The following is a 21637-nucleotide window of genomic DNA, read 5'->3' as shown; positions in this document are numbered from 1 at the left end:
TTCGGGTGTATCTATTACAATCATTTCTAAATTTTTGCAGGGTTTACTCAAGGAGATGTTGGTTTGGCGATGGGTAAACTGTACGGAAACGACTTTTCTCAAACAACAATTTCTCGGTTTGAAGCTCTGAATTTGAGCTTTAAGAACATGTGTAAGCTGAAGCCCCTCCTGCAAAAATGGTTGGAAGATGCCGATAGCACCTTGGCTAACCCTGGAGCGTTGAGCAATCCCCTAACTACCCCTGAAACAATAGGTAGGAGACGGAAAAAGAGGACTTCAATCGAAACTAGCGTTCGCGTAGCGCTGGAAAAAGCCTTTTTGCAAAACCCCAAACCCACTTCTGAAGAGATTTCAATGCTGGCCGACGGGCTTTGCATGGAAAAAGAAGTGGTGAGAGTGTGGTTTTGCAACCGACGACAAAAAGAGAAGCGAATCAACCCTCCTCCTGCAGCCATGGGATCCCCGTGCTCAGTGGGCAATGGTCAAACCCCAATCTATGCGCTGCCAAATAATTTGGGGTCTAGCCCTTTATCTTTAGTAACTTCCAGCCACCAGAACTTCAATCCCAACATAATGATCAAGCAAGAATGACCCCACGTGAACTTCTTCGCGGACCATTTCATGGATTAAAATGAATGGAGAACCAGTGCAATGTCCCTTAGTAGAGAGCCGAAGAAGATGTTGTTTAAAAGGGAAAAGTCTTCCGAAGATGATTGTTTTTGTTCAGGTTGTTGGACTGCTGAAAGACGGCCGAAAATGGCGAGTATTGATTATTTTATGACTAAGTATGTGTTGTTGTGTACAAAAAATGCTGTAAATAAACATATGTACGTTTGTGCTCTCGCTTTTCGCAGTTTTTGTCATTTCGAACACTGCGAGAAGTCTGTACGGCTGTTCAGTTGTACCCGACGTTCCCAGGATTACTGGAAACGCCTGGTACGACCTATTTTTTAGATAAAAATTGACAAATGGCATTCGTCTATTTACAGGGTCTCACAATTTTATGTTCTAAGTCTTTGCCATTTATCGATTTTCTACTGTATTATGTATATTATTAGAGTACATGTCGTTTGCATAATCAACAATATCAGTGTTGTCAATATGGTTTCATATAATGGTACCGTAAAGTCGCAATATTCCGCTGTAAATATCCAATACTGGGTCTACTATGCGAGGACCAATCTAGAAATGTTTAAAAGTTCCTATAAAGTATTTAATTGTTGTTGATATTAACGAAATATCATTGACGTGTATAAGTAGTACTGGACAAAATATGTATAGGTTTTTAGCGTGTAAAAACATTCGTTTTTAGAGACTGATGATTACTATTATTGTACTATGTAATACTGAACCGGAATAAGGTAAAACTAGTGTTTAAGAAGTATTCTGCACACGCATATATTTACCTGAAGGGGATGCTCGAAGCAGCGTCACAAGGCATCATTTAATAAGCTGTATGTACAAAATAACGTTAATGTTCACAGGAGTTTTGTAAAAAAGTACATATCCCAATGAATGTAATATACAATATTATAACTGGTCTGTGGACATAGTCATATCAAAGTAATTTTAGCCCAAGTCAGTGTTCTTAGTATCATTTCAAGTTCGGTTTGATTCCTCGTTAACTAAACAAGAATTTGGCGTAAAACTTCCAAGCAAATTTTACTCCGACTTCACAATTTCGTAGCAATATGTTTAGTAGGTATATGTGTGTAGCATATATTCGTATTAAACCACCAATATAAACCAACGTAATATTCATATTGAGTCCTCAGATCCTAGGAGTCATGTGCTCCTAGAGTGTGTCACCCACACTCAAGAAGCGTATGAATTTTTGTCAAGTTGTTTGTTTTCTTTTCTTAATTAGAGAACAGGGAAGTTCTGCGAAAGGCTCTATTCAGAATTGTATAATATTAGCAGTGGTCTAGGCAATAACGTGTACATTATTTTCATTAAAGAAATCAATTCCTAGATAAAAGTCTTTGATTCTAGTCGAAGAAACATAGAAGAGTGACTTTGAGCCGGAAGTAGCCGTTCAAGTGAGTTCAGCTTTAAAATTTCTGCAGCATGAATCGACGAACGCCACTGGATTTTGGTGGTTGATTCGATTTCCAAAGGAATCGTCCATAGACTAGTAAATTTCGTCTTGACTAATAGAAACTCCAGGCATAGAAATCTTCCCCCATGCCCCCATATTTGAGCCGCAAGCTACATCCGATTGGCAGAATTTACAGGGTATAATCTATCGTCATGGGAACATTTCAGAGGGCACTGATACCCTGCAAAATAATTTTAAAAAGATCCCATTTTCGATATGAGGGTGGTAAATTTTGATATATTGCATTGTTCTCATGTATGTGTTGAGTAAAGTTTTTGAAGTTTCGTATACCTATTTTTTTAAGACCCTTTTACTACAACTATAAAATGTCAAAATCGTTGATAACCATAATACGATGAGCAATTTTTCACTATTTTGCAGAGTGCTATCATCTTCTAAAATATCTCCGTTACGCTATGTTACACCATTTATAAAGAAAACTTTTTCGATTATTACTAATTATTTATTAACAAAAAAAGCTGACGTTATAGGAAAGTGCATGTCGTTAGGAATACATACAATATCGAAAAATAGACCAATTTAAAGAATCTTTAAGCGTAACATTATCGTATTTTTAGCAACCTCTAGTCTACCTAAGTGCAGGTCTAATATATTGTCCTAAAATTATACAAGTAGCTGGATAGTCCTTCGAGCTTGCATTGAATTAGTCTTAAAATTTAAATCCAAAGCTGGAATCTAACTGGATAATTTCTCGTCATACGCGAACAAGCCCAAACCCTCTCCCACCCTCTTGAGGTTAGTCATATGATCCGCTATTTCCTTAATGGCGTCAACTTGTTCTTGCAAGAAATTGGTTTCCAAAAAGTTGCATAGGTGTACGTCCATGTGACCTGAGGCGACGCTGTGTAAGTGGAGTAAGCTCTGTAGAATCAGCAAAAAAATACATCATTAACTGTCAAAAAAGAAAATTTATATAACTCACCTCATTGACACTCTTTTCTAGTTCCAAGGCTGCATACATGACCTCCTGGGCGCTGCCCCAATCTTGTTTTTCAGGTGCATCAATACTGTACAGTACAATTCTGCCGCCTCTTTTGTTCAGGTATTCCATAAGGTCATGAGCATGTTGATTTTCGTTACTGCTAGCTTTCTTGAAGTACTTGAAATGGCCTGGAAGGGCCACGTCGTCTTTTTGGAAATGATAAGCCTGATCGACAAAATAAAATAAAAAATTATGCCCTAAATTATCCTTATTAAAATGAGTCGATTTCAAAATCTAACAAGCACCTATCTTGCTGTTGGTCTCTACGGTCACGCAACATACACAGCTATAATTTTACCCAGTATATTTATTTTCGTTTTTATGAATGAACTAGTCTACTACGAGGTATACTAGAAAGGCAATTGATAAAATTTACTGGGACATATATCCAGTTTTTCAAAGGCAGACAATAATTTGGGAAATTCCCTGTTTTTCCTAAAATTAAATCAAATAATGTGATTAAGATGTGTGGGAGCGAGGAAAATAAACCTTCTTGATAGGATGGTGAATAGATTTTTACATAGAAGTGTTATGACGAAAAAAGCTTTATAATTAAAATGACAAATCAATGTTTTAGAGAGCAAAATCTTGCATTAACGAGGAAGTTACTTTCCATTAAACATGAAAATTTATATTTAGAAACATAAATTCTATGATTTTCAAAAGGCCATTCTCCGCTTCACTTTCAGGGCTTTGAAAATACGTTTACTGGCCATAAACTTAATGAGCGACAATATATTAAATGTCATTATGTAAAGGAAACGTATCGATAACTAATAAAATGTGCCATTTCTATATTAAAGTAATCGGTACAGGGACATTTATTAAGCCTGCTATTGCTTTTAAATAAAGCTTAATCAAGACTCAAAGCAATTTTGCTGGATATTATCTGCATGCGCAATATGTTGTTTTAATGAATCCCTAATTATAATGTTTATAAATCTTGTTTACTGAGTTCATGCTAATAGATATTAGGGGTGCTAATTGATATATACTTGAAGGCATATTATAAGATAGGGTCTTACTGAATAATATTTATAGTACCGCTAACAAAAACCCTTTAACAGCGGCTTTACTTTAATTTACAAAAAATTAAACAGATTTTTACTTACCATAGACAAATAGTTATAACTGGCCCTCAGCTCTATATTGATCTGCTTGTTTATGGCGTCCTCGCAGTCTTTGGGGAAATTTTGTTTCACGTGAGAATGTGCCATGTCTCCAATTAAAACAATGCGTTTCCCAATATTGAAGCTTAATGACCACGCCGCCAACGCTTTGGCTCAGCTGCAATAACTGACTGAAAAAACAGCACCTGAATTCTCTTTAATATTCCCTGAAGCCAGAAGTTGCGCAACGTTTGTTTCGATTGTTCGCACGACGCTGTTCTTAGAGTAATTCAATGGCGTTAAATTTTACACATTTTGTTTGTTACTGCACGAAAAGTGAGTAATTGCTTCAGTTTGATTACTCAGGATGTGGCTGATAATTGGATGGTCAATGCACACGATTTGCGCCCGGCAATGTTTCAACATTGTCGTCCGCAATTGAGATTAATAAACTAATTTAATTTGTGACAAAACACATTATTTTAATAATTATTTATAAACTTTCGTATCACTTTCTGCAGGCAAATGCAAGGTGTACATCAGATTGTCTTTGGAGTTCCTGACAAAGGAATCGTACAAATGCTGATCGAAGAGGTACGCCCCTACATCGCTGTTGACCATTTTCGATCTTGTTAGCAATCGCCCCAAGCATTGAATCGACCTGTTCTATAGACACCATCATAATGTTCTCATAAAGTAAGATATTCATAACGCCAAGACTAACCTGTTCCTCTAAAAACTCCCCAGAAATAAAGTCAACAAGTTGATAGTCTCTGTGTTTTTCTGAGAGCTTCACTAATTCTTCAAGTTTCTATATTAAACATACGAAATGTGTTTTAGAAGAAGTGAACCCCTATTAAGTTTTTGAACGCTTTAAGTAAACCACCGATATATTTTTGGTATTAAGTATAAAAAAAACTCTCCAATGTTTATTTTAGCAGTCCCATATGCCAAATTTATAGTCTAAAAAAAGTTAATAGGGATGAACTATTTATTAGAGCCACTCCGTATACTAGTTGCTCCAAAAAAGTTGTGTCAAATGAGGAAATTATAGGAGACATTGTGGAAACAATTTTCTCTTAAAACTACTAGTCAAAAATTAGCCATTTTGACTCCAGAGTAATTTTTGTTTCAAAACGTAATGTTAGCTCGTTGATACCAAGGCTTCGATAGTTAATTTATTTTTATTAAATATACCTAAAAAAAATTATAAGAAAGGTTCAAAATAACTGTTCCCTAACCTCGTTACATAAATTTGTCCTTTAAATCATTGAATCGCACACGCGTTATAAGAAAAACGAAACTGCCATTATTTTTCTTAACAGTTCCTCTTACATGCCAACGGGAGTTTCATATACCAACGTCTTGTCTCTGAGGAAAAAATCTAAAATTCTTAAATCTGGAATTTGCAGTGGCCACTTCATAAGTCCGCTTCTTTGAATCCATCACTCATAAAAATGTAAAGATGGTCCTGCACAGTGCGGCTAAAATGTATAAGTACACCGTCATGTTGGAACAACATTCTCTCCCATATATTCATAGGAATGTGTATATTGTTTCATAGCTCAAGAAATCAGGAGACAAAAAAGTATTTATTTTAATTCTATTCTTTTGAGCACATATTACTGTGGGCCGAAAACGGCTCATTTTTGACTAGGAATTTCTAATCGAAAATTATTCATCGCAATGTCCCCTATAACCTCCTTAAGTTTGGTACAACTTGTTTAGAACAACCTGTATATAATTGATACATGAATACTTATCTAGCGTGATTACAAAATATACCTCTTTAACTTGACACTCCAACCGCACCCCTTCAGTAAAGGTTTTGGAAATATCTTTCCAATCCGACTTCTTAGGGGGAGACACTGTGGGGATTCGAACGTGTCCCCCTCGCATTAGGATATAATTCAAAAATATTATTGCATGCTCATGTTCTTCTCTACAGGAATATAAATTCGTTATTAATAAGATTTAATAAATTGCTTACAACCAAAACAATTAAGGCAGGCTCATAAATCATTTACATTGAGATTGTTTCAAATTATGCCAATTTTACATCTGGCTAAATTAACTAGCGAATAAATTTCATTGGCATGTTTTGCATGGTTTGTGTGCCAATAGCATTTAAATTCTTACTGGTGCATTATAAAGAAAAAGCCCTGACATCCAGGCAAAGCAACTTCGTTTCTTCCGTAATAACTTGCCATGGATAAATAAGTAAACGAGGCGTTAAATTCCATTTTTACCTGCTCGTTTAAAGCTCTTTCTATTTCTTTATGGAACTTGAGTCGACCTGAAAGTTTAAGTTTTGTGTCTGAAAGTTTTTTATAACCAAAATTACCTGGATATTCTTTATTTTCCTTGCAATATTTACTGCTGCCATCTCCGCTGGATTTTTGTTTGACTAAATTGTCGCAAATGCTTACATTGTAAAGCTGCTTAGAGTCGTTGTAAAATTTAGCTAGATTTGCTTTATAGAAAATGGATTTGCTACGTTTCTTGTCATAGTTGAGGTTCACGCCAAGACCTCGCCTAAATTCATTCAAGAAATACCGAAAGATGTTACTTTCCTGTTTTCTATGTGGTATAGGAACGTCGAATAAAAAACGAATAAAGCGCTTTTGCATTAACACCGCCATAATTTGGGAACAAACGAATTGATTAAAATTACTTTACTCTCACTGAAAATAGTGACATTAGGGACCTTAACCTAGGCTGAGATGACATTCAACGAAAGTTCCAATTCGACGATTTTATTTCGCTAATTAAACAAAAATTTCTAGAAAAAAAAAGAGCGATTAAATTAACATTTGCTTTATTATTAATTCAATTAACATTTGCTTTAATCTTATTATTACCGCTATTTGCTCTTTAACACTACATGAATTTGCATTACGAAACGAAACTGGACAGCCCCATAGACTCTAAATCCAAAAGTTGAATCCCCTCTGGAGACACCAAAACTCTGTGTTTCATCTTTCTATGCACATTTAACGTATAATCAGACTTAAACTTCTGTCTACAATACTCGCAATCATGGGGTTTTTCAAGACGGTGCACAGCCTGATGTTTGTACAATGAGGAATACTCAGTAAATGTTTTATCACATCCCTGTAACAAAAAAAAGAGATTCGCCATCGTCTCAACAATCCTACTTCAAAGTTATGAATTTGCTATGGTAGTGAACTGTTTTAGGACTCGAACCTTTCTGGACAGTTCACATTACAGAATTGTGGTGAAAAGAACTAAAGGCGCCTGCATCAAAGGTTTCTCGCATCGTTACTAGAAAGTTTTCTCACAGGTTGGATCAAGTGTTATTGCATAATGGTGAACAAATTTAAAACTTACTTCTACAGTACAAACATAAGGTTTTTCACCCGAATGAATTCTGGCATGATTTTTGTAATTAGTACAGGAGGCAAAGGCTTTCCCACAGTTGGGATAATCGCAGATATAAGGCCGCTCCCCCGTATGAGACCTAACATGGACTTTCCTTATGTTAGAGGTGGTAAAAGCCTTCCCACAACCTTCCACTGGACAAATAAACGGTTTTTCCCCTATAAACAGAGTAAACATTCCATATACACATCATTATAGTATTAGTTATACTATGCACCTGTGTGTATTCTCACATGCTTCATTAAATCCCCTGAAGTCTTAAAGCTTTTGGAACACTGAGGACATGTATATGGCTTTTCGCCTGTATGTGTTCTGTGGTGTGTAGTTAATGAATAGTTAGTGGCAAATTTCTTATTGCAGCCCTCATAGGTGCATGGAAATGGTTTGCTGTTAACATGGTTTCGCATGTGAACCTACAAAGACCAATTTTATAATTCAGAGCTTTTCAAATCATTTAGAAAATGTACAGTGAGATGCTGAGAACTCGAATACACCTTTTCACAGCCTTTATATAGACACTTGTATTTTTTTATTTTGTCCCTGACTGGATTCGGGTCTTCAAGATTGTTTATCATTATCATTTCAATTGGATCTGAAATGGTTTTATAGTTTAATTTGCAATATGGAGCTTGTAAAGCTAGATTAACCAGTGGTGTCAGAAATTTCTCCTAAAAGGGCACTGGATAGCAATTCATTATCTGCAGCTGCTTTGTGATCTTCTTCAATTAATTGAGGCTCATCAATTGCTTCAATACTTTCGCTTACAGCTGAAATAAAACAATGATTTTGTGCTTCTGAGTTGAAAAATAGTAGTACTACTACCTTGGTCTTCAGATGGAATATAAAAGTACTGTTCATCTCCCAACATAATGATTTTAATCCCAGAGTTAAGAACTGCAGAAGCATCTAACATTGAATTATCCTGGATGATGAGAGATACTGGGTCTTCGCAGTCAGATTCAACCGTATTTTCTTCTCTGATAGTTAAGTAAATTACTCCACTTTCATCAGAATCTTCAGTGCATTCTGGCTCTTTGGGGATGAGAGAGAACATTGGCAAATCAGGTTCGCCATCTGTAAATAAAAGTATGGATTTTGACGCCCAGAAAAATTTTTCATTTGAAAGTATTTTAAATTAATAATAATAAACATGGGAAATTACCCATTATTCTATCCACGAAAATAAACAAGTATCACGAAATTGAACATGGAAGCCACTTCATCACTGACGTCAGGCGTTTGCTCGATAATAATATTCATTTATTTTAGCGAAATTTACAAAATTATATGTATCTTTGTCTTTCCTATAGATCTTGGCAATGAGAGGAACGAAAACGATTATGTTTTGTCTTTGTTTATTGATTTATTATTTTGAATAAAAACTGCGCCATCTGAGGTTTTCTTAACTAACATAGCCATAAAAAAATAGTATTAAAATTAATATTTAATATACTCAAGCCCAGGTTCTCTGCTTCACGTTAAACATGTCCATGAAATTCTATAATCACTTATTTTTTGAGCAACTATTTGATGTTTTGCAAATTCCCGATTTTCATAATAAAATTATGAAAAAATTAAAACAATTTCAATGTTTAAATGCCAACACCTAAATCAATCGCCATATTGTTTCAAAGGTAGAACAAATGTCACTGTCAGTTCATTTTAACCTCACTTTATTTGCTAAAAAAATTCTGTTAAGTAAAATTGAAAAATATCAATATTAATAGAGTTAAGTAAACTTGAAAATATTAATAAAATAACAAATTCTAACACTAAAATGACGTTATACCATTTCGGAAATTGCTTAGCCCTTGTGTACGTTCCTTATTATCTGGCATATAAACAGTCAGGCTTGTAAGTTGGATTTTGTTGCCCCCAAATTCGCATCTAATTTTTAATTTTTCTTGGCTAAGATCCGAATACGGAGCCTTCTGGAAATGTGTTCAAGCGGGTATGATATATATGTTCACCCAGTTAGCCAAAATGATGGTGTTAGCCACCTTTTTTCCTGACAATGTTGCAGACCTTGGCAGTGACATTATTGGGGTACTTCTTCATGTTTTTAACATATAAAAATTTATTTTTTTTAACTGTATACTTATAGGAGTTCCTTAAATACACAGTAGATTTAGCTGATTTGGTAGGTCTCTATTTTGTACTTAGCGGAATCCCGGGCAAGGGGCACAGCAAAGTTCTTACTGCAGGCATTGGATGGGCTACTGCAGAAGTTTGTTAAAGGCCAAAGATATTTTAGAAGTTTTTTTAAGAGTGTTTTTTTCAGGTTATATTGTCTCGAGCATTGTTGCTTTGGGTGGGAGCAAGAGGAGCTGAGTTTGACTGGATCTACGTCCAAAAATGCCTTGAATCAAATATACTCCTAGTGCAACACATTGCCACTGCCACCCTGGTATGGTTGTGGTCAAGGCACAACTTGAATAAGAATTTAAAAACTGTAGTGACAATTTTGTTAATAATAAGTTGTTACAAGCCCCTATTATTAGAGGCTTTAATTGCCCTTCTGGGGTTGAGTCCATGGTTGGGATTGGCTGTAAAAGGAGCTTTTACTCTTGTGTATGGGGTGTTTACTTTAACGATATATGCGGGTTTGGCTTTGTTGGAAGTTATTGGGAACTATTAAGTTGTGTGGTGGTAAAACGCTAGCATAAGTGTTAGGATTAATTTTGTGATAAAGCTAAAGAGCCTCTTTCTAATAAAGAAGAGTCTGTTTGTTACCTCTTGATAAATAAAATGAAACACCAAAGTCGGCGATAGAGTTTGAAGCCTATAAAAAAGTCAATTAATTACTATTTTATCAAGGAATTCAATCGGAGGTCGCCAAACAAACCATTGCAAATCCCCTATAAGCGATAACAATGGCACGTCACGGAACCGCTTCAGCATGCGCGCACGTCGCGGCAATCCTTAAAATTGCCACTGCTGCCTAATACACCTCACTCTCCCCAACTGCCTCACTAAGCTTCATCTGAAGTAGGAAAATCCTGCGGACACTTCGCAGCAACTTGGCAACGCCGCTAATTCAGGAAGTAGCAGCGGAGCAACAAGCCCGGAGTGAACATACAGCGAAAAGCAGGCGAAGATGGTTATTTTCGTGGAAAACCAGTCGGAAAATATCGCTTAAACCGTGGAGAAACGTAGCTCGAAGCGACCCTGGAAAACGTCGCTATGTCTGTGTATTTACGGGGCGCGTTCGTGTGAGCCGCAGATAGAGAGACGGTCCGATATTCTGGTCAATGCAAAATGTTGGGCTGAAGAAGATAGTTCCTCAATTTTTCCGGTAGTTTTTCGTCGGTGCGATGGCAGGGGCAGGGCCCCCCTTGCATACCTACGTTTCCACCAAGCCTATTGAGGTCCCTAAGGCGCTGATCAACGGGGAGAAATTCATTAAATGGGACGAGGTATGTGGACACAACTTATGCACTTTACCATTGTTGTTCCACACCTTCTGCAGTAGTTAGCAATTGAGACCAGTCGATGGGTTTCAGTCTCAGTTATCAGGAAATTTGAGAATTCCAGGACATTGTATTGTATACAACCATAACCAATCACATCTCATCATTGCAATTATTTTTGCTTGTCAGCTGTTGCTACAACGAGTTCTTGAAATTCTCGAAACTGTCACATTTTGACAGCAATTTAATGATGGTTTTTTCGTAAATTTTAATACATTTTTAATGTTTTTCACGTCCCAACACTGAACAGGGCTTTTTGCGTGAAGAAACGGAAAGTAAAATTGAAAGTCTCGCTGCAGGATATTAAAGGACCGCTGAGTTTAATTTTTACCATCAAAAATTTAATTTTCTTCTTAGAATGGCGAATGTAAATACATGGATAAGTTTTTTTCTGTTAACGTACTTTTTTCTCTAAGAAAGTTTTTTTCCATTCAGAGCCCTCCTGCAATTTGTTTACGAATCAAGCCAAAATCTAAGCCGTGACTTCCTTTTCCACACATTTAAATTAGGCCCAAAAATTCTCTTTGTCATATACTCTCGTTGTAATGAAAGTGCGTTATAATTATTATTCTCTGACCTTAGATTGAGTATTAAAATCCGGATTAAAAGCTTTTCTTAACGTTCCCAGCTATCCGAGCTGTACAGGGCTTGGAAATGTAGTAAAAGCAACACTGAGAGCAAAATTAGAGAGAAATTAAAATTAATTAAGCCAAAGGCCGCAGTTTCATTGGAATACAGGTCTTTTTGGACTAGGCTGAAACTTTTCGTCTCCGGATTTTGTTCAAAATTAAAGGCTGAATTAAGATTAAGAGAGTGAGAAACAAAAAATGTCAGAAAGAGCCTCCTAACTAGGTGCCGCAGATTTTTTTTTCGTATTATGGTTTTTGTCAATTTATTTAAAACTTAACTTCTTTTATCATTATCCTGATGAGTTGTATTTTGATTGATGAGTCTAAATTGCTCAACAGGTTGACAGCGGATGATTGATCTGGGTTTTTCTTTGCTATGGACACAGCGATGGAAAAAGCCAGATTTCCGTAATTAGATGGCGAATCAAACTTTTGGGAACTATAATTTTTCGATATATATGTAAATGATTATTTTGTGGCTCGAGCGAAACGGGAGACTCGGAATTCAAAACACCTGCTGAAGCTTCACAACGTTTCAGCTCTCGGATCTAATTGCGGAACTCCTGGGGCGTTTAGAGGCAGTTTACCTCTGCTTTTCTTTCACGTTTACCTGTCGACTGAAGTAACTTTAGGTATTTGCTTAAGCGCCAAAGTGGCTCTTGTATCCAAGGGGGCAAAAACGTTAAAAATAGGCATTTTTTTTTATCATCGCTCTAAGCAGGAAATCTTTTCAATGATAAATCCATAAGTTTGGTTTCAGGAAAATTGTGAATACTCAAATTTTAGGAAGGTTCTAGATGCGTGTTTTATCAGAGCTTTACATCACTACACCTCCAGGATTGCAGTAACGCAAATTCCGTGAATTTTGCTATTTTCAGAATGATTTTTTTATCCAAAGCAGCACATTTTATTTTATCACGCGCTTGCATTTTTGTTTTCTACTTAACCAATTTAGGGAGTTTTTGCAACAAGAAACAATTAAATCATTTTCACTTAAAAATGCTTACCTCCATTTTCTCACCTTCTAATAGCAATTGGACGTCTTCCAAAAACCACAACCACAGCAACGTTTCTTAGTTGTTATATCACACAATTCCCTCTTATAGACAAGTATTTCTTGCTGAGTTGGCTCCAGGCAGCTTTTCCCACGCTGCGATAAAAGTGCCCCAAGAAATCATCTACTGAATAAGCTCCTAAGTAAATTAGTAGCTAAAATGAAAAGATTGAGGATGTCTCTTGGCATAATTACGCAAACATGAGCGAGATATTCTTGATTATCTCGAGGAAAGGAAGTGGATGTCAAGTTTTAGAACTGGATGGTTTCACACGCAATTCCGTATATTGAAACCAGTTTTTTGATCATTTATCGAAAATTGTTAATGGAAATCAAAGTGCTAGATGGATCATAAAAGGAAAACCTAAATATTACCTAGTAAATATGGAAAAAACAAAGAAAAATGGACTTTAAAAAAATCTGGTTGGAAGTGATGTTGCATTCTAATCCGATTCAAAGGGTTATGTTTGCCTGGTTGCATACGCACCAACAGATGAATTTGTTTACACCATTAAAACACGCACAATTTAATGAGATTTATACAAATATTTTCGTTTTGATTGAATTTTCGCATATTAATATCAGTTTTTGGTTGTTTATTGAACATCGGTAATCGAAGTCAGATCAGTTTCGAGACATTTGTTTATTAAGCGCTACAGGGAATATCTTTGTTTTCTTTTGGCAGCTTCCTAAAATATGAATCGTATATCCTCTGGCGTCACATATATTCCGAATATTCCCGGAGAAGTGTACACTTAATCTCGCCTATCGAGCGTGGGATTAGTTGGGATATTTCCAGTTTTCTTATGAATGGATTTCGTGAATTTACTGAATAACCTTTAAAACTAAGGCAAGCTCCAAAAAGATTCTTAACATGAACCGGAGGGAAACCTCAACGATTGCTGAGTAAACAGAGTGAAAGGGCTGTGTGTTTGGTTGCATATACACCAACAAATAAACTTATTTCCACCATCGTAACACCCACTTTTTAACAAGCTTACTGCATGAAAAGATCAGAGATTTCTTTCATTTCGCGTCGGAATTCCTTACGATGTCTACGTAGGTTTGAAATTAAGTTTTCTCGCTGTTGTTTTCAAGAAATATAACTTTTATAGAAACTCGTATATGCCCACGTTGTGCAGAGCATATAAGCAGTAACGCCCATGCACGAGTTCCGCTGATCTCAAGTTTCGTTTTCTAGAGAAAACGCGGGAAATTTGCATGACAGCAGCGAAAACTCGACAATTTTCTCACGAACAAGGCTCGACTCAAAGGCTATTTTTAATTTTGATCGACGCCTTATCCTTGACATTTTATTTCTTCAAATCCATTGTTTATAACTGCAGGTTAATCATACCGAGTTTCGATTCCAGGATACGGGGGTGGGGATCCCGGTAACGCTGCGAGTGGACCCTAATGGATTTTATCTCTATTGGGTGGACCAGAACCATGAGGTGGACTTGCTGGACGTGACCCACATCAAGGATACTCGTACAGGACGATATGCCAGAATTCCAAAGGTAAATATCGGATAATTGGTATTCAAACATTGGTGCTGAGTTGTTAATTGTTGACCCGATTGCTCTTGCATGTATGTAATATGTATTCGAATTAAAAAATAACGAAACCGCGATATTTCGATTGTTGCGAAACATCTGTTTACTATTTTAATTGAATTGGTATTACGTTATTGTGCTGGACGGGTCTACGGTTCCAATAAAAACAATAAAAGTCACAGTTAATTTTAATAACATGTTTATTATGCTTTCCGCAACATTATTCAAATCGGGATTCAATGCTAAAGTTAGTAATCTGGTCATTTTCACCATACATCTTCAGCGAACGTAAATTATTATGGTTCGTTTAGGCAAAATAAACAATTGTGTTGGTATAAGCACTATTTATTTTCAATCTTAATACAGAGAATGATAATAAATTAATCTGTATTAATTAATGTTTAGCATATTTTTTTTGTGGCTGGTGATTAGCGAAATCGCACTGAAAATATGGATTGTGATGAATGCAAGGGTCACATTACTTCAACATAAAAAATCCAAGGGCACTTCCCTGGAGCCCCATGTAACACATCACTCAATAAGTCTCCGTCCTAACTAAGAAAAACATTTTTTTTTTAAGAAGCCCGACTGTATTCATCAACCTACTCTCCTTCAAGAGTGATACATTCATTTCAGCTCTTCCCTAACTTTTCGATGTCGTTTTTGTAGAACGATTTGTCTTTGTTTTCAAAATAGGCCTCAGTTTCAGCAATCATTTCTTGATTTGAGCCAAATTTTTTTCCCTCGAGCATCTTTTTAACGTCTGCAAAAAGCCGGTAGTCGCTGAGGGCAAAATCTGCAGGGTACGGATGCGAGGAGACGATTCGAAGCGTAACTCATTCGATCTAACCATCGTTTTCATCGACTGTGAGTCGCGACATAGGATAATGTGTTAGTCGAACAGCATTTTTTTCTTTTGCATGTGAAGTCGTTTTTTGTTGATTTCTACACTCAATCAATCCAACAATGTCATGTAATAATCGCTATGGATAGTTTTATCTTTCTCAAGATAGTCAATGGACAAAGATACACTGCGTGATATAAAAAAGAGAACGCGTGACAAAAATTGTTTTATTAAAATAATTTTTATTATGCATGTTTCTTATGTTAAAACAAATATTTCATTAAGAAATTAAATAAATTTAATGGTTAAAAACCAAGAAAAAAAATTATTTGTCGGTCCTCCGCAGTGTTTTATACATTTCTGTACACGACTAGATATGGGTATAATGAGATGATTGATGTCCTTTTGGGGGATCTCATTCCGGAATAACTGGACAGAATGCTGTAGTGTCGCTAGGGTTTTATTTGGGAAGGGGGGGGGGGGGGGGTTACAACCTTCTACCTACAGTGTTTCACATGCGTTCCATTGATGAGAGGCCTAGAGATCGAGGTGGCCGAAGTAGCAAATTGATTACATTTTGTGGAAAAAAGTCCATAGTCACTCTATGCACATCTGGTCGTGCATTATCTTGCTGGAAAATTGGATTAACAAAAATTTCCAAAATAGGCATGAGATGAGGTTACAGGACTTCTAAAATGTATCGTTGGGCTGTCATTCTGCCTCCAACGAAAAGGAAAGATGACCTTCTACCATATGCAATAGCACCCTAAACCATTATCCGAACAGTCTGATTGACGTGCCTCTGTATTCTAAACTGAGGATCCCGTCTTTCACCCCGTCGTCTTCTTACTCTTGCCCTACTAACATGCATACCCAAACAGAATCTGAATTTGTCACTAAATACGCTATTATCCTATTCCAAATTCCAATGTATCCGTTCTCGACACCACTGCAGTTGATTTTGACGATGATTTAAGGTGAGAGGTAACACAAGATGGGGACGATAGGAATTCGGTTCAAAACTTTTTATCCGGCGATAAATGGTTCGAATCCCAATGGTTTTTCCATACTCAGCAAACCACTAAACCGCCAGCGTCCTTGACGAGACAAACATATCTCTAAGGGCCATAATTCGAAGACGGCGATATTGGCGTTTTGCAGTTCTTCGGGATCGCCCAGTACATCATTTTCTGCCTGGTTGCTGTTTTTGGAACTATGCTCGACAACATTTCACTATAGTGTTTATATTGCGGTTTAATCTAGTGGCGATTTCCCTATATGACCTATCGACCTCTCGTAGGCTCATAAATTCGACCTCCCTCAAACTCGCTCAATTGATCAAAATTTTGCTACATTCTGCGGCTAGGCATATTTGATTAATCTAAAAGCACTTTCTACGCATACTATACTCCAATAAATGATATTTTGCAGTCATATTGTTGATGTTTTACTGCAATTTTTATAGTTAAAAAAAAACAAAAATTTCTGATATCTCGTAAATACATTGATAAATACGGCTGAAAATTTAATTGTTTTGGTGTTCCAATACACAAACATGCATACAAAAAATTATTTAAATAAAACCCTTTTTAAAGGATGTTTTCTTTTCTATGTCACTCAGTATACCATGCGCGTTCCAAAATACTGATGCCATAACTTTGTCATCTGACTTTTGAGATTATGATCGCTTTGGACGACTTTCACCGTTTGCTGTCCACTCAGCTGATGATTTTTGATACAATTGTGTAGAAGTGGATCCATGTTACATCCATAATCACATACAAACGCAAGAAATTCTTTTTATTCCACTTGAACAGTTCCAAATAGTCGAATAGCTCCAGAATCGTCGACGCGTTGTTACTTTTGGCCCTTTGTGGGCAACAGATGTAAATTTAAAGTAATTTTACAATATTCTGAAGTTTTCACAGCTATCGTTTGAGGGTTGGTGTTATCCAGAAATGATTTGGATCAGCCCGGTGTTGCCAAATACAGTGTGACCCTTTTAAGGTGGAAGCACTTGTGCAACTTTTGCATTTATAACTCGATTTCAAAGAATTAAAAAGATAGCAAATAAAAAGCTCTAGTTATCCTGTAAAAATGTTTTCTAGGTCATCCGACCCAGACCTACTAAAATTTATTTTCTATGTCTAAAATCAGAAAAAGAGGATTAGGACGTTTTCTTGATATAAATAAGTGCGCCACTGAACTCAGCATGTTTTAAAATAGATAAGCATCAAATTTCGTCAAAAACTAACATTTATTAACCACTTCACAGAAGTTTATTTTAAAATTGCAAACAATATTATTTTATCAAGATAGCCATAAAAGCAAATAAAAAATAAAATAAATAAACTAACAAATTAAATCACGAAAGTTTTCACTAGTCCACTCTTTTATTCGATACTTTTATTGCATTTTTTTAAAGTGTTCAGTGGACATTTTTCAATTGTTGTGGAGTTATATCCGCATGAGCTTTGCGTATGCAACTTCGAACATCTTCAGTGTTGTGAGGACGCAATTTATAAACTTTATTTTTAATCGTTCTCCTCAGAAAAAAATCTAAAGATGTAAAATCGGGAGATTTAGGAGGCCATTCGATTAATAGACTGTTGCGGCCTGTCCATTTATCTTCGAAATGCAAATTTAAATGTTGTCTGACCCAAGCGGAATTATGAACAGGACCGTTATTTAATTGAAAATAGAGGTTTCTCAAATAAGCGAATGTTTTTGGTATTTGAACCATTCAGATTTTCACGCAAAAGGACACATGACGTGTATCATTTAATTTAATCCGTTTGAGTTTGTTTTTATAGCTATTTTGATAAAACAATATCGTTTGCAACTATAAAATAAACCTCCCTAAAGTGGTTATTAATTGTTATTTTTTCGTTAACAACTTTAAAGATTGCCGAATTCAGCGGCGCCCTTATTTTTTCCTCCAAAAACACCCTAAATCTTTTTCCCGATTTCTGACATAGAAAACAAGTTATATCATGCGTTGGTAGCATAAGTAAAAAAATGATTTTTCCAGCATAAATCGAGCTTTTTATCTTCTATCTATTGAGCCTTAGCTCCTTGAAATCGGGTTATAAATGCAAAAGTCACAGGGGTATTTCCATCTTAAATGGGTCACACGGTTTGTGTCAGACAGGAGACTTATTGAGTGATGTGTGATGATCTACCGAATAAATTAATGATGATGGGATTTTGTGGAGAATTTTTGAGGGCTTTAAATAATCTGAAAGGTCATAGGTGTAGCAGCCCGTTTTTGTTCTTGATAATTAGTTTCTAGAAGATTTTCCTCTTGAATCTCTCCCTCCGCGTCACGTCTCTGATTTCTCCCAATGGAGCTTCACAATGTAAGTTTCCTAAAACGAATTCAGTGCCGACGAAAGTCACTGGACTTGGGATGATCCTGTCGTGGGACATTTTCCCTGTAACGGAGACAAGTATTAAAAATAGCTCCAACAATCCAGTTTGGTGTAATCCGAAGGCGTGGACCTAAGGCCGGAAAAAGGAACGAGAAAATGTCTAATTGCTTTAGGGGCGGAGGCGCTCTATTTAAATAACGCAAATATGGCACACGCGATGTTATTTCGGTCTTGGGGTCTACGAATTGACCCATTTTCATATACGGGATGTTTTCGCAAATTTTAACCGATTAGATCCGATTAGCACACATTTGCCAGAAAGCAGCGAGAGGTATAGACAAAAGTGCACGTAAATGGAAAGCGACGCAGCATTGCAACTGTATGTAAAACACGTGAAATAAAGAGATAAGGCCAACGTTCTGCAAAGCGTTTTCCATTTCCATTGGAGTTATTGTCACGGCAGTGCATAGTTTGCTAACGGGTTTATTATCGTCGGTGGGACATGCTTTGTCGTCTCTCTGAAGGTGGGTAAAACGGCCGTCTGGAAAGTCGAGTTGGGGCAACCGAACCAAGTAGGAGAAAAAACGTCCAACGTTGGACAGAATGACGATTAAAATAACATTAAAAAACCGAAAAATAGTTCATGGATACACAGTGTTATTCATGTGATACGGCACGGAGTATTGTGGCCAAAATACGAGGCTTTCAAGAAGTCTTCTTTTGAGCTATATGGGAGTCTATTATAGTTACTTTTCAAAATTACTTTCGTATTATACAGGGTGCCTGAAAAACCCTAAAATTATTGAAGTTATGGTTTTTTAATGGAACCCCCTGTATATTATTGCATTTTTGGATTCTTCGGTGAAAATAAATAAGCATCTCTTTTAGTGAGGTTTAGAGTACCTAAAATTTAAGATTTTTAAAATAATTTAAATTTTACGAAATTTTACGTAATTTTCATATTATAAATGCTTAGGAAGTGCGTAAGTTATGTAGGCGTAATTTATAGTGATATGTAACTATAGATCATATTTTATATTCCAACTATAATTAACTTGCCACCTTGTACAGGATGTCCAAACAATAAAACCAGTCAAATGACAACTTTAAGTGGCTATAGCTTGATTGATTTAAATGCTGCTTCGTATTTTTTAACGTACTAGGAAATGTAATTTGAGTCCATTCACAATTCACAGTTCACAATTAAGTCTTTGCGTTTTTACAGAATATGCTAAATAATTTTCCTTTGAGCTATTTGGCGTTTTGTCATTAAAAATGTTAAATCAGAAATTTTTTAATCAAAAATAACATACAACAAAAGCAAAATATTTATAACAAATATTTTAAATGTCGACTGTCTATTTACAGACATTTACAAATTCTTTTTTTAACACCACTGCTAGCTGTAGTCAACATTTGCGGGGTAACAGTTCCAAACACGCGTTTTATGTGTATTTCCATATCATATGGGATTGTCGTAGGCGTATTGTATATCGCCACATAAAAAAGTTTAGGGGTGCTAAGTCCGAAGATCTAGGGGGCCAATGTTGAAATTCATTTTCTTCTAATCTACTTGTTTTGAAAGTTGGTATTTAAAAATTGCCGAACCTAGCATATTAAATGCATTATTTGACATTTTTGAGTACCATAAGTAGATAGATACATTCGAACTATTGATTAAAAAGTACTAAATGCCGCAAACAATATTTTTTTAGTTACAGTTAGCTATGAACACTCTAATATTATTCAATAAGTAACTAAAAATAAAATTTTCTGGTAAGTTCAAAAATGTGACGTTGTAGTTAAATTAATCAAGTTGTAGCCTCTTAAAGTTCTTATTTGATTAGTTTTAATAGTTGACCTCTCTCTACAAGATAACAAGATTATTAAGATTGGAGGATAAAATATGATCTATTGTTACACTTCATACTTCTTAAGTATTTAAAACGTGAAAATGACGTTAAATTCTGACAAAATTTTAATTATTAAAAAAAACTTTAAGGGTTCTAAACCTTATTAAAGCAGACACTTATTTTGATGGGGGAATCAAAAAGTACAATAATATATAGGAAGTTCCATTAAAAAACATAATGTTTATATTTTTAGGGCCTTTGGGACACCCTGTACAATATGATAATAATTTTAAAAAGTAACCGTAATAGATCTCATATTGTCTAAATATACATCTTTTTAAAAGCCTTGTATGTTGGGCACAACATTCTATCCCATATAGCATGAATAACCCTGTATAGAGTGGCTCTAAAAGGCCTGCACAAAATGACACTACAGATTTGTGAGGTGAATCATGACGATTTAACCCAATTTACCTCAGTCCAAAAGTGGAAGGTTTTAAAAATACAGGACGATAAAGTGAAAATGAATAAAAAATTAATTGCTCCATTTGTAATAGTATTATTTTACCAAAATGGCTTATAGGGGATTTTTTAAAGGCAAGAAATCAGAATTCGTTTACATTTACGTAGAACATTTTAAAGGGCGCCGTCAGCTGTAGGTAAAGTCTGTTTAAAGGCGCATAACTTTTTTAACATCCGGTATGAAATTTATTTATGACTAAATTGGTGCTTTCCTCCATATTTTATGGAAAAAAATATCCCTAAGGCCATTCCTTCTTGTGATATTTGATGTTTAAAGTTCGCTGCACGTTTTAAAAAATCGTTTTGAAGTATGTATTTATTCTTACAATTGAAACGAAAAAAGAAAAATTTAAAAATACGTTAAAAACTGTTTGAAAACGAAAATTTAATCGTGTAAAAAATTACACTTTTAGTGAACGCTTCAGTTGACCTCTGCTGACCTGCATGCAAAGATTAATCCGACGTAAAAAGTTAATATGTACTCTATTCATCAAAATCTAATAACATGTCAATCATTTTCACATTTGTGTAAGTTTCGGTTATTTGAAAAATTGAAATTGCACTAATTTGAAAATTTGTCACCAACTTTGAAACACCTCAAATATCAAGAATACTTATATTCTTAATAGACATGAATGGATACAATTTTAGTCAAGCAAAATAAATAATAAAAACATGATTTAGTCAAATAAAACATAAAGATTAAAAAAAAAATGTTTTGAGTTG

At 35.6% G+C, this 21637-nt stretch overlaps 6 protein-coding genes across 11 annotated transcripts in view; 3 read left to right on the top strand and 3 right to left on the bottom strand.

The window, feature by feature from the left end:
* Window positions 1-2382, top strand: part of LOC136343805 (POU domain protein 2-like) — a 42818-nt gene extending 40436 nt beyond the window's left edge. For all 4 annotated transcript variants that reach the window (XM_066290775.1, XM_066290773.1, XM_066290774.1 and 1 more), the window contains one exon: window positions 41-2382. In XM_066290775.1, coding sequence (XP_066146872.1) covers window positions 41-591 — 551 coding nt within the window. In that variant the 3' untranslated portion in view covers window positions 592-2382. The remainder of the gene's footprint in view (window positions 1-40) is intronic.
* Window positions 2383-2539: 157 nt separating this feature from the next.
* On the bottom strand, window positions 2540-4480 carry LOC136343814 (soma ferritin-like). Its single transcript, XM_066290794.1, has 3 exons — window positions 4214-4480; window positions 3042-3266; window positions 2540-2980 (listed from the first exon to the last, which is right to left on the bottom strand). Exons 1-3 carry the CDS (start codon window positions 4316-4318, stop codon window positions 2795-2797), a joined length of 516 nt encoding a protein of 171 aa, XP_066146891.1. The 5' UTR covers window positions 4319-4480; the 3' UTR covers window positions 2540-2794.
* A 173-nt stretch (window positions 4481-4653) lies between these two features.
* Window positions 4654-6909, bottom strand: LOC136343811 (soma ferritin-like). Its single transcript, XM_066290790.1, has 5 exons — window positions 6555-6909; window positions 6350-6506; window positions 5996-6152; window positions 4935-5021; window positions 4654-4876 (listed from the first exon to the last, which is right to left on the bottom strand). Exons 1-5 carry the CDS (start codon window positions 6850-6852, stop codon window positions 4700-4702), a joined length of 876 nt encoding a protein of 291 aa, XP_066146887.1. The 5' UTR covers window positions 6853-6909; the 3' UTR covers window positions 4654-4699.
* A 102-nt stretch (window positions 6910-7011) lies between these two features.
* On the bottom strand, window positions 7012-8916 carry LOC136343572 (zinc finger protein 143-like). Its single transcript, XM_066290374.1, has 7 exons — window positions 8775-8916; window positions 8435-8686; window positions 8260-8379; window positions 8080-8204; window positions 7830-8025; window positions 7562-7770; window positions 7012-7324 (listed from the first exon to the last, which is right to left on the bottom strand). Exons 1-7 carry the CDS (start codon window positions 8776-8778, stop codon window positions 7106-7108), a joined length of 1125 nt encoding a protein of 374 aa, XP_066146471.1. The 5' UTR covers window positions 8779-8916; the 3' UTR covers window positions 7012-7105.
* Window positions 8917-9277: 361 nt separating this feature from the next.
* Window positions 9278-10378, top strand: LOC136343749 (BOS complex subunit TMEM147). Its single transcript, XM_066290680.1, has 4 exons — window positions 9278-9466; window positions 9526-9658; window positions 9717-9839; window positions 9894-10378. Exons 1-4 carry the CDS (start codon window positions 9390-9392, stop codon window positions 10248-10250), a joined length of 690 nt encoding a protein of 229 aa, XP_066146777.1. The 5' UTR covers window positions 9278-9389; the 3' UTR covers window positions 10251-10378.
* A 182-nt stretch (window positions 10379-10560) lies between these two features.
* Plc21C (Phospholipase C at 21C) overlaps window positions 10561-21637 on the top strand; it is a 74867-nt gene continuing 63790 nt past the window's right edge. Inside the window, exons 1-2 of one of the 3 annotated variants that reach the window (XM_066290678.1) lie at window positions 10561-11028; window positions 14139-14285. In XM_066290678.1, coding sequence (XP_066146775.1) covers window positions 10927-11028; window positions 14139-14285 — 249 coding nt within the window. In that variant the 5' untranslated portion in view covers window positions 10561-10926. The remainder of the gene's footprint in view (window positions 11029-14138; window positions 14286-21637) is intronic. The other 2 variants (XM_066290679.1, XM_066290677.1) reach the window with 2 other exon arrangements.

The sequence above is a fragment of the Euwallacea fornicatus genome, chromosome 15 (genome assembly GCF_040115645.1).
Source record: "Euwallacea fornicatus isolate EFF26 chromosome 15, ASM4011564v1, whole genome shotgun sequence".
Classification (NCBI taxonomy): Eukaryota; Metazoa; Arthropoda; class Insecta; order Coleoptera; family Curculionidae; genus Euwallacea; species Euwallacea fornicatus.
This window is presented reverse-complemented; position numbering and strand designations above follow the sequence as displayed.

Bases quoted from the DNA above. Each gene is read 5' to 3' on its own strand.
- LOC136343814 (XM_066290794.1), bottom strand. From the start codon at position 4,318: ATGGCACATTCTCACGTGAAACAAAATTTCCCCAAAGACTGCGAGGAC. The intron at 3,267-4,213 runs GTAAGTAAAAAT...TTTGTCGATCAG, and splicing joins GTTATAACTATTTGTCTATG to GCTTATCATTTCCAAAAAGA. The intron at 2,981-3,041 runs GTGAGTTATATA...CTGATTCTACAG, and splicing joins TAGAAAAGAGTGTCAATGAG to AGCTTACTCCACTTACACAG.
- LOC136343811 (XM_066290790.1), bottom strand. From the start codon at position 6,852: ATGGCGGTGTTAATGCAAAAGCGCTTTATTCGTTTTTTATTCGACGTT. The intron at 6,507-6,554 runs GTAATTTTGGTT...TTAAACTTTCAG, and splicing joins GGAAAATAAAGAATATCCAG to GTCGACTCAAGTTCCATAAA. The intron at 4,877-4,934 runs GTTAGTCTTGGC...TGGTGTCTATAG, and splicing joins GGGAGTTTTTAGAGGAACAG to AACAGGTCGATTCAATGCTT.
- LOC136343572 (XM_066290374.1), bottom strand. The intron at 8,205-8,259 runs GTTAATCTAGCT...AAACCATTTCAG, and splicing joins AGAAATTTCTGACACCACTG to ATCCAATTGAAATGATAATG. The intron at 8,026-8,079 runs GTACATTTTCTA...TGGTCTTTGTAG, and splicing joins CGAGTTCTCAGCATCTCACT to GTTCACATGCGAAACCATGT.
- LOC136343749 (XM_066290680.1), top strand. From the start codon at position 9,390: ATGACGTTATACCATTTCGGAAATTGCTTAGCCCTTGTGTACGTTCCT. The intron at 9,467-9,525 runs GTAAGTTGGATT...TTCTTGGCTAAG, and splicing joins GCATATAAACAGTCAGGCTT to ATCCGAATACGGAGCCTTCT. The intron at 9,659-9,716 runs GTACTTCTTCAT...GTATACTTATAG, and splicing joins TTGGCAGTGACATTATTGGG to GAGTTCCTTAAATACACAGT.